At 49.9% G+C, this 11,688-nt stretch overlaps 3 protein-coding genes across 3 annotated transcripts; 1 reads left to right on the plus strand and 2 right to left on the minus strand.

Annotated features, from left to right (window-relative positions):
* Positions 1-402: 402 nt before the first annotated feature.
* Positions 403-6,617, plus strand: EsH8_VI_000902 (uncharacterized protein; the record flags this gene model as incomplete). The annotated part of the gene is made up of 9 exons (XM_083272155.1): positions 403-479; positions 533-764; positions 825-878; positions 939-1,256; positions 1,316-1,559; positions 1,625-1,735; positions 1,822-4,420; positions 4,558-6,479; positions 6,613-6,617. 9 exons carry the CDS (start codon positions 403-405, stop codon positions 6,615-6,617), a joined length of 5,562 nt encoding a protein of 1,853 aa, XP_083127329.1.
* A 461-nt stretch (positions 6,618-7,078) lies between these two features.
* On the minus strand, positions 7,079-8,108 carry EsH8_VI_000903 (uncharacterized protein; the record flags this gene model as incomplete). Its single annotated transcript, XM_083272156.1, has 2 exons — positions 7,079-7,293; positions 7,373-8,108. The coding sequence occupies 2 exons, from the start codon at positions 8,106-8,108 to the stop codon at positions 7,079-7,081; spliced, it is 951 nt and encodes a 316-aa protein (XP_083127330.1).
* A 2,309-nt stretch (positions 8,109-10,417) lies between these two features.
* Positions 10,418-11,550, minus strand: EsH8_VI_000904 (uncharacterized protein; the record flags this gene model as incomplete). Its single annotated transcript, XM_083272157.1, has 2 exons — positions 10,418-11,230; positions 11,317-11,550. The coding sequence occupies 2 exons, from the start codon at positions 11,548-11,550 to the stop codon at positions 10,418-10,420; spliced, it is 1,047 nt and encodes a 348-aa protein (XP_083127331.1).
* Between the last annotated feature and the right edge of the window lie 138 nt (positions 11,551-11,688).

The raw sequence follows: 11,688 nt of genomic DNA on the forward strand, positions 1-11,688 counted from the left end.
CCTGCATTGACAAGATGACCTGCTCAATGCTAGACAGGGCTCAGCCGCAGCGAAATGCCGCGCTGGCAGTGCAGACCTAACTACCGTTCGTTGAGAGCATTGGAATTCCAGGCTAGAGCTGCAGCTCGCGTAGCGCAACATCCACCTGTTCAGCCCCAAGGCAACAACTCCTCACATGAGGTCGCCGCCTTGGGACCATTGCCCGTAGTTATCGCCGTGAGACTCATGTCGGCCGTTGCAACCTGATTGATTTAGGCGGTGTAGCCAATTTACCCTCGGGGTTTGACACTTTTCAATGCTTCACGTTCAACCCCCTAGATGTTTGCACTTCAACTAGACGTTGCAGACACACGCAAAGCGCATGTTTAGATGGGGCTTGCTCAGCACTCGCTCCTCTCCACTATGGTCGTCCCAAGCCTGGAGATAGTTTATCCTCCTAATATCAATCTCGCACCGCCTGGATGGCGCCCTCGCGTAAAGTAGGCGGCCCTCGCATTGTGGAATAGCCTTCAGCGTGACTGACATTGAACAGCCTCATATTTGTTCATGACCTGGGCGGATCTGCCAAGACGACATGGCACCACGACGCGTCTGGCAAGACTTGGATCTCGGATCCCGACTTCCTTGGCAACCTGAAGAACAACGTTCGAGTATGGGTGTATGGATACAACTCAGAGCCCGCGGTAAACATGACCCCAGCCAGCATCGCACTTCACGCCGACGACCTTCTGGACTCCATCCTGGCTGCCTACAGGGAATACATAGTTCGTCCTCCGTACCGTCCAAGATCTTGCGTCCCTTGTAACTCATACATCTGCTCACAGGGCGGCCCCACCATTTTCATAGCCCACGGGCTTGGAGGCACAATTGTCAAGAAGGTACTGCATAGGATCCCTTGAGTAGACATGATTTCGCTGATTGAAGAATCCGTCATCCAGGCAGCTGAACTCTTCTCGAACTATGTGGAGTATTTTCCCATTGGGGATTGCACGGCCGGCATTGTCTTTTTGGATACAGTTCATCACTGCACAGACTCTGAAGCCGTTCTGACAGCAGTGAAAACGACAGTGGCAGCTAACCTACAGAACAATTCTCCCAAACCCTCTCCAGAAGACACAAGACAATTCGCGGAGGCTGTTCGAGAAATCAACAAGGCCTTTGGAGAAAAAGTCCCGCCCAGCATGGAAATTCTCAACGTTGTTGCGATGAGAAGAATTGAAATAATGTCAGATGACGCCTCTTCCTATAAAACCCTGGTGAGCCCTTTCGTCATTGTCTTGAGTGATATCAACTGTATGGCTCACACGAAATCTAGGTTGTCCCGAAACAACTTGGCGAGATGAAGCCCTCGCAGACCAAGACTGTAGCAGTGAACTGTCATCATTTCCAGTTGACACAGTTCTCCTCGCCTTCAGATCGGACCTATAGTATTCTATCAGACCACTTTTCAAGCATGGTGGCAAAAGTCTCGACGGAAAACACCAGTTTTGTCCTCATCCCCCCTCCAGCGCCTGTGCAACTGAACACATCAACTCCGAGGCCCCCGTCGCCAGGTCCAGGTTAGTACCTCTGGCCGAGATTCAGTTGCAACGTGAAAGTTCGGGTCTAAACAGTGTTCGTGCAGAAGGGCCTGAGAAAAAAGGGCCACCGGCGCGCATCCCAATAATTCATCGGCCGCCAGTCCGAGACCGAAATAATGACCATTTTCTACTCTGGGGTAGAAAAAGGGAGACCGGTAAATCCATCTGCTTCCATTCCTTGTATTTGGAGTAGTTTTCTCCCCAGATATAGTAGAGAAAACTAATCATATGCATGAGCCAGAGAGCATGAAGATGCATCGAGATACGCTCGTAAACAAGCTTGGCGGATGGGACGAGATCCACCTTGGACTTGATATTCACCCTCTGCCCGACACTTGCACATGGATACAACGCCACCGCTTCTTTCTAGAATGGGCCAAGTCCAAGAATACAGCCATATGTCATGTCTCAGGCAACGCAGGTTGTGGCAAGACACATTTGGCAAAGTCTGTCGGCAACTATCTATCCTGGGATCATCCCCATTCACTTTCAAACGACAGCATAGTGCTCTCCTTCTTCTGCAATGTAAGTGCTACAGGCAACAAAAAACCACCCATTATGGAGTACTTTATCAGATCAATCTTGAGAGCCCGGCCTCAGTGGTTCGACTATCTGGCGACGCACCATCGATTCCCCCAACCTGGCAGCGAGGGATTCAACCTAGCTTCACTTGTCGACATCCTACGCGATATAATGGCCAAAATGCAATCAACCGCCGGGCCACCCAAGACAACATCAGTTTTCATGATAGTGGACGGGCTCGATGGGTGTGATGTCACTTATGCCCGAGAATTCCTTCGTCTTGTAGGCAGCCTCATCGACCATCCTGCAGCTGGCAGAGCACCAATCTCGGCTCCAACAGGCCCATCGCAAGGTTTCCCTCGAGAAGTTGTCAACTTCAAATTCTTCTTCACCTACAGCCCCAATGAGATTATTGATTTAGCGTCTTGGAAAGCAATTCGTATCCAAATGACCGACGATAATATACGGAAAGACATTAGCAAATACGTGGACACCGTCTCAGAGGGCCTCTTTAAAGCAAAGTCGACAAGTGAACCACCAAGCAAGGTTTGTTCTTTTATCAAGAATGAAGCAGCATCTTTCTTCTTTTTCGCCAAGTACTGTCTTGAAGACGCTGTGACAACAGCCGAGAACAAAGATTACGGATACTTCATAAAGTACAGGCGCCTTCCGTGCCCTGAAATGCTTGGGCGATACTACGACTACGAGCTCCTCCCCTTGTTTCAGAGCATCGGTAACAACAACTACGTTCTATCCACAGTACAGATAGTTCTTGGAGCTATTACCGACGTTACTAGAGATGAGATACGCGACGCCATTTCTTGCCTCCACGAAGATCCCCGCCTCAGATTTCTCGACCTCCAGATGGTTGTCTTACACCAGTGCTCCCGACTGATCACCGTTGTCGGCGACTCCGAGCTTTACTCCATACACCCCTCGTTTGATATTCACTTCCGCTCGTATATAAGCGAGGAAGAACAACACGCGAACATGACCTTTCTATGCTTGAAGTATCTTTCGCAACCCATTTTCACAGGCGGACTGTCCGTTCGCATGTCCAACGACTACCCATTCTACAAGTATGCTGCCAGTAACTGGCGGGAACACCTTCGTCAATCTCAGGACAAAGGCTTGAAGCTATTGCCCCAGCTTCGGCGTTTCTTTTCTTCTCCTTGTTACCAAACTTGGTCAGGGTATATTTGTTACGAAGTTGCAACTACGCGGATGACAGTTGGAACACCATTGTATCATACATACATTTCCTGCTCACATATCCCCCCTGTCATTGCTTTGATAGAGGCAAACGCTGCTCATTTGGCTCACGAGCTTCAAGATATACACTGGGAGCAGGCGCTTGGCCAACAGTCATGGAAAATGGAGACGTCTAGACTTTGCAGGTTCCTCCAGAGACAACGACAGCACTACCCTGGCCTTGGAAGGCTGCTTGGTTTCTGGGGAGCTCGACAAGATTACTGGATTAAAGACGCCGCCGGACTGACTCCATTGATGCACGCTGCAATGGTTCCGGAGGGATTACCAGACATGATCGAATATTTTCTTCAGTGGCCCATTGACATTAACGAGCGAGATCCCATCTACGGCGAGACGGCATTGATGATAATGTGCAAACGCCTTAAACCAGCCAACGAGAGCCTTACGGAACATCTGATCATTTCTCTGCTCAAAGCCGGAGCTGACCCCAACTTCTTTGGCTTCGACGGAGAAACGTGCCTCCTCGGAGCCTGTAGCAGTGGTCAACTGACAACAGTTGAGTTGCTCCTCCAAGCTGGGGCAGACCCCAATATCTCAACAATCCACGGTGTCACTCCTCTACACGAAGCGTTCACCGGCTCGTATACCGATATCATAAAGATCCTGATTGAATACAACGTTGACTTGAGTCTGAGGTTCCGGGGGCCTAGTCCGCAAATACCGCTGACATCAGCGATCACTGAAGGATACTTTGACGTATTTTTGCTGATACTGGAGAGAGTGGAAGATGTAAATCAGCTTGACAATGGAGGATTTGCTGCGATTCATCTGCTGACCGCTCCAATGTACACCGACTGGCTTCCTCATCTCCTGAAGCGGCCTGATGTAGATCTTGATGTTCTTTCGGATGGGGTATCAGTATCAACCGACGCAACGGCATTTACGCGTCGAACCCCGTTGTGCTTTGCGATATCGGACGACAACTTCAAAGCAGCCGAGCTTCTCCTAGAAGCAGGAGCGAGTTCCTGCCGCGTTCCAGGATCAACAGATGACACGCCACTATATATGGCAGTCAATATGGCCAGGACAACAACAAATAAGAACAGGTAAGCGGGTGATTGTTTTTTATTTTTTATATCCGTTATTCTATGGCGGTGTTTTCTTCCATTTGTGTTCTTTTCCGGCAATTTCTCGCTGTACTTCGACAATTCTTGCAGCAACCACAAAACTAACATCGATACAGCAATGGCGAAGACGATACCGACGATACCGGTAATTCTGACATAGTTGAACTGCTCTTAGCATACCAAACACCTATCAACACCATTGATCGCAAGTCAAAAAGGTACGCTAAGTCACCATTGATGGAGGCCATTTCCCTCAAGGATCAAAGGATGGTCGAACTCCTTTTGCGGCATGGGGCGGATCCCACCCTCGAAGAAGCATATGGCCTCCCAGGACCTCTCGACGCAGCTATCGATTCCAAAGAAATCGGTATGACTAAGGTCCTGCTTGAGAATTCGCTGCCTCCCAGCATTAATTACATACCAGAAGGCTTCAACCACATTCTCATAGAAGCCAGCGACCAAAGCCCGGAGCTTGTTCAATGTCTACTTGAGCATGGTGCGGACACAAAGCGCTTTCTTTCCCCGGGATACTCCACCACACCACTGTACCGTGCAGCAGAGGAAGGCAACCTCGACGTGTGCAAGCTTTTTTTGCAGCATGAGCCGGATCTGGTAAATTACCAAGCTGAGGAGGGACTTGTTTACGAAACTCCCATCAACATTGCCATCAGGGAAGGACATATCGAAATTGTTCGTCACCTCCTCGATTCAGGTGCTCATCCAAGCTTGCCGTCATATCACTGGCAGGAAACACCACTGTGGTCGGCATGCCACCGGGGCCGGCTGGAAATCGCGCAATTGCTGTATGAAAAGGCGCCAGAGACTGTCAACACCCCATCATACGCCGGAGAGACTCCTCTGATCATGGCTTGTGAATCAGGCAATATCCAGCTTGTCAAGTTTCTTCTCGAAAAAGGTGCCGACATCCAGGCGAGATGCTCAATGGGAAGATCGTGCGTCTGCAGCGCGATATCGGAGGATAACGGTGCCGCTTACAAGATTGTCGACCTGCTGATTCAGCACGGGCTTGGCGTCGACGATGTCGTCAGCTCGATCGGCTTCACTGTACTTGGCGAGGCCTGCCAAAAGGGAGATGTGCGAACTGTTCGATATTTGCTCGAAAAAGGTGCCGATCCAATCAAGGGCCAGAAGTGGCCGGGCGATTCCTCCCAGGTTTGGCGATCTGCTTTGCATGTCGCATCGCACAACGGCAAGCCTCAGGTTGTAGCCGTTCTGCTTAAGCACCCTCAGCTGGCTTCCTTCATCGGCAGCATCGACTTTTATGGTCAGAATGTCTTGCACATGGATACGACGACCTCGAATAATTCTCTGGTCGCAGCAATGATCTACTCGACATGCCAGAGACTGGAGCATGAGACTGGTGTAGATTACATCCAGAGACTGCTAGCCACAAAGAACCGAGAAATGCACACCCCTCTGGACGTTGCACTTGGAAGGCCTCACAAAGGCCTATGTAGTAAAGGGGTGTCTAGCGTTGACAGGATCATCTCCCACTATGTCACGGAACTTACCACGCCGACCGAAAGAACGCAGGACAAACACAAGCATCTTATGGGGGACATGGCAATCTTCCTTCTAGAGCGAGGCGGTTACGATGAGCAGGCTGTGCGGTTGCTACAGTCACTGGCAGTGGACTACTGTATAAAGGAGGAGGAGGGGCACTTCTTGAAAACTGCATTTTGCGTGGCGTCGTGCGATTGGTGTGAGGAGGGCGAAAATGATGTGTTGTCATTTTGTCGGTATTGTCGATCCACGGCTGGGCCATGCTGCGCTGAAAAGTTTGGGTCGGTACATGATTTCGTGGAGATACCGGTTATCAAGGACAGAAGCGTTATGGACCTCAACACTGATGAGATCAGAGACGTACTTAGTCTTCTGGAGCGCGATTTCGTCATCGAAAAGGACCCCAGACTCGAGCAGAATGCCCCGTCGACACCGTTTCAGGTTGACCCCGACTCTGAAGAAACTACTCTTTCGCTCGCGTCTCTTCATGCGATGGGATACCTCGAGTTCCGACGTCGGGCGTGGAGTCCATATCTACCGCTTGCTCCGGTAGTATACAAACGGATTCAACCATGGGAGCCGGTATTTAATCGAGCCAAGAAAGAGTTTCAAGAGTGGGTCTGGGAGACTGAGACACACCCATGGAGGTTAGCGGGAGAGTTGGGATATTTTCTTGAATCCGGGAGGCGGATGGCGTATAAGGACTTAGATGTTGTGAGAGGGGAGCACATCTTAACAGATGTCGGTTGGTTGTTTGCTAGGCATGAGGTTGAGGAGGAGGGTGAGCGAATTCCGAGACGTCGTGGAGGTGCAAAGAGAAGATGAATTGGTGTGGCTTTTTGTCGAGTGTTAATGGTTGGCATCGACTCGATGCAATGATTTTTATGACTAATGCAATCTACGCGAGAGGGAAATCATGCAAGAAAGCCTGCGGAAAATCATGGCTCGAGGCGTCGGACATGAAAGGGCCAACTTTGTCATGATTTAGTTTCTGTCAAAATACCTCTCTTGCTTCCAAGTCTTTTGGCTGTGTGTTATCTTGGATCATCACATAAAGTACTATGTACTTCTTCCACGCAGCTTGCCAAGTATTTAACGTGTCCTTATTGTACCCTACTCATCCTGCAAAAACACCTGGAGGATGCCAGCGTATTTTTCCAGCTGCTCCAGATGCACAATATGCCCCCCGTTGCCGATGGTAACCCACTTGACTTTTGCAATGCTCTGGAACCAAGGCTTGACGACAAGATCTGAAGCTTCATCGAACTCGCCGTTGATGAGCAATGTGGATGCTTTGATCTCCTTGCTCTGCTCGATCCAGTCGTACGCTGTTCACGTACCGTCAGTTCTATCTTAGCGATCAAGTTACTCGTCATTGACGACTCGGTACACACGACTGAAACTTACTCCTTAAGTTTCCAGTGATGCTAATTTCACTGGGGCCGCACATGGTTGAATAGACGGTCGGATCCTTCTCCAGCTCCTCAAACGCGTCGGAAAGAGCCTTGGGGAAGGGCCAGGTCCGACACAGATGCACCTTGTAATACTCCAACACCGCGGCCTCGTACTCGGGAGAGCCGTAGTCCCCATCTCTGTCCGCCTTCTCGATCGCTTCTCGAACTGTGTCCGGCATGGATTCCAGCCATTTGTGTTGGGCCCGCTCCCAGAGTTTCATGCTTGCAGGCCCGCTCGCGAGAACCAGTTTCCCAACATTCGGGGCAAGTCTCGACTGGGGCGAGGCAACAACGGCCGCGAGCATGGCACCCCACGAATGGCCGTACAAATCAAACTTCTCTACACCCAGGTAGGAAAGCAGGTTCTCGAGCTCGGCGACGAAGAGGTCGACAGTCCAGAAGGCCTCGTCGCCGACCTTGGAGGGGAAATGGGTTGATTTGCCACAGCCTATCTGATCGTATAGGATTATGGGGGTTTGGGTGAGAGAGTGGTAGCGGATGAAGAGCGGGGTGAGGTAGGCGTGCGGGATTCCGGGGCCGCCATGGAGGACGACGAGAGGGCGGATACCGGAGGATGACTGAGAAGAGAGGTCACCGATAACGCGGTAGTATGTTTGGGGATGAACGGAGGATGGAATAGAGGGGTAAGGGAATGGGGCGTTGCCCTCTGTAGTTTGGAAGATGGTCATGTTGCCGTGATGGAGACTCCGCATTGATTTGGTGAAGAAGAAGTGAGCAAGATAAGAGAGTGAAACAATCCTCGGGCGACGATGGAAAAATAATTTCGGCGCTTACTATAATGAATCCTCATGGATATACAAGCTTCAGTTCATGTAGGCTATCTCACGGTGGTGTTGTGTAAGGTAAGCTGATGCAGGGCAGCAGGATGTTCCAATCAACTTGCCCGATGCTTACGAAGGGGCGATGTCAGCATCGGCAAACATAGCCGGACAGGGGTCATCACGACTTGCCGTGATTCATATGGCTTACCAAACGAAAAGCCAAATTGCAGCTTGTCGGTCTCTCTTTTTACGAGATTACAATCTTTCGTGAAACCCTAGAGGAAGACGTGAGGACCAGCCAAGATAAGAGAAGCGGGAAGCTCAACAGCAAAGAGAGAATAATTTAACGTAAATAGGAGCGGCATTGGTTTCAATGACGATAAAAACAGGACTCAGCCTTCATTCAGAATATGAGAACGCACTTTTGAACCAAATTTACCATTTTTATTTTTGGCAACTATCTGAAAGGGTTTATATACTAGCCATGGCGACCATTTCTGTCTTAATGGCTGGCTCTCCTATTTCATTGCTCAAACGAGAGAAACAAACCAAAAATTGCGTAGCAAACGGCTAGGGCCAACTAAAATTCAGCGAGGCATTGCAGTGCAGCCTGGGCAATACCAGCGTTTAACGGCGCCGGCTGGTACGCGCAATAAGTCTCTGCAGGGGCGTGTTTGTCCGCAGCGTCTAGGAGCGCCGTTAAATGTGGTGTACTTGACACCACATCTGGGGTTGGAGCACATAACGTCGTAAATTGGTATGTAGCACATGCTGGGGTATTTTCTATCTGTTGTCGACCGGGCTGCTCTGAGTTCACTCTTTGATTAGGGTGTGGTAACTGCGAAGGCTCGAATCTGAGCTGTGTCTTCTCCAAAATATTGAAAGGATAGTATCAAGCAAGTTAGTTGCGTTGAACACTTTTTCCTCGTGAAATGCAGCCAAATCAAACGTTCAAGATTGGTGACCTAACGTTGTTTTAAATGCATAGCGAGAAACGCTATCGTTTTGACCACCCAGGTGAATGAGTGTATGGCCTCCAAGAACCTGGGATGAAATAGAAAAGGCTAGTCACTGGGTACAATCTCGGTGTGAAGAGTTGATCGTTCCAGGCCTAGTCGTCAACACGGCCGCAAGATGTAACTGTATCTGCAAGGTATACGGTATTGGTTAAATTAAGTCTCTCTACCCATTACGCTACAGACCCAGAGCCCCAACATCTATACTTCGTTCTGAGCTTCATTTCTCCCTGCAACAGACAGACCTTGAAGTCTTGAGTTCATTTAGCGCATTAGGTGCTAATACCAGTTCACCTCGTCATTTGCTTGATGAAGTTCACCTGCCTTTCATGCGCCATATTAATCGATCGATTCCGCCAGCTTAACTCCGCCCAAGTCTTGATCTCCTACGTACTCTGACCCTGCTTCTCACCACCTTCAGGATGCTCGCTCCAATTTCTTCTTGTGCAACGCCCTGACTTCCTCATCCAGCCCAGCAATTGGACCTTGTACAGGGATATTCGGCGCAACATCATTGATTGCAAGCGGATTGACCTTTCCCCCTGGCGTGACCCCAAACTCTCTGAGCCAAGACGCATACTGCGCACTTGAGGAGACGTAGAAAATCGGGCCCAATCCAACCCAGGCATGCGCTGCTGCGCACATGGGGCAGTGCTCGCCCGATGTGTACACTGAAGCCTTTGCCCGCTCCTCTTTGCTGAGGTTCAACTGCGCCCAACGGGCGAGAGTGAATTCCGGGTGCAAAGTTGCGTCGTTTTTTCCGTCTCCATTCTCGCCGGTGACGGTGCGATTGCGGTCTTCTCTGATTATATTGCCGTTTGAGTCGACCAATACAGACCCGAAAGGATCATCGCCTGCGTCGAGGGCTTCTTTTGCGAGGTCAACGCAGCGGCGTAGAATCCTTTGATCTGGTTCATGAGCCATCGCTTGAATTTGAATCTGGTGGAAACTTTGGCTGAAATTAAGACTTTGCTGTCAGACTGTAAAAGAATTGATGGGGTAAAATGGGTGAAGATGATATGCAGGGATGATTCGGGATGGATTTAATGACGTGGCGGGGCGCGGAGGAACATTATCCCAGAGATTCCGCCTTGTGGCACAAAATCGAACCCCCTCATGCCATTATGTCGCTCAATTGCGGCCAGATCACCAGTCGCCCTAAGGTTGGGGGCGCTGGGTGAGCAGTGTGTGCAGTTAAGATCAGAAAGGCTTGCAATATTGGGCCTTGTCGGTTTTGTAGTCTTCGTAGATAGACTCCCACATCACCCGATCAGCACATTTAGGTCGGTCAGGCCGTTCTTTCTCGTCCTTGAGACACTCGGGCAGGGCAGCCTCCCACTGAGCAGTTGTATGCGGTACCCAAGGCTTTGGCAACGGCCAGTCGCTAAAGTGAACCAAGTACGCTCTTGAGACCTCGGCCATTGCGTTCCACTCCTCATCCTCCTCGTTAGGCGCAAGGTACTTCTGGTGATCCTTGCCTCGGAACTCTCCAGTCAGAAGGGCCAGCCGTCGATGTGGTAGAATCATAGCTGAATCCTTAAACATATGATTTATAACCTCCATATCAAAGTCACCTGACTTTAGCGCCTCATCGACGATCTTCTTATAGCGCGCCTTATTCGGCTCCAGGAGCATGATATGCGAACCTAGCACCTGCTTAACTGCATTGATTTCGTTCAACCAATACGCACGCGGGACAGCAACAGCAGCCTGTGGGGCAAGGAAGTAGTGATCCATACTGTTGAGAACCTGCGAGTCAGAGTCGAATACCAGGACGCGTGTGTACTCAGTTAAATCGAAGGCGTGAAACTTAGTGAGACTCTTGGACCAGGTTGGCTCGCCTTTATGCGTGGTGATCAGGTTAAAAGGTCGCAAGACGATATCGGGAGAGTTGTCTCGGATTTTCTGAATGGCCTTTGCCTCTCTAGAGTCTCCTCTCGCCCACGTTTTAGGGAAAATCAGGACCTGGTCGTGTTTGGCACCGAATTTCTCTAGGCGGTTAAAATTAATCACCTAGCATAGTTGTATCAGTTTAAACTGCATCTATACAATGCGTGCAGCTCGCAACTGTGGTGGTTATAGGATATAATAAGACTTACCGCATTGCATAGATAATCAATATCCGTTGCATACTGCACATAAGCAAATCGGGGTTCAAGTTCTTCGGTGGTCCAGAATGGCGTTATCTCCACGACGGACGAGGTGCCATTCTTCAGAATCTGTCCCAGGGGGTTCGGAATGTAGTTGTGCTTGACTGATTGATAGCCGGACAGAAGAACGAAAACAAAGACGGCACAAGTCAGTGCGACCGCACGCTTTGTAGAGGTGAACATGGCTCAGAAACGCGATGGGGTGGCACCACGCGAAAAGCTTCAAGCTCGAAACAACGCCAGTGTAGGTTGTAGGCTACTCTTCAGGTCGTTTAAGTCGTGGAGTGCCCAGATAGAAAATTTAAAGTAGAAAACAAGAAG

This window comes from Colletotrichum jinshuiense, chromosome 6 (assembly GCF_051148585.1).
Source record: "Colletotrichum jinshuiense chromosome 6, complete sequence".
NCBI lineage: Eukaryota > Fungi > Ascomycota > Sordariomycetes > Glomerellales > Glomerellaceae > Colletotrichum > Colletotrichum jinshuiense.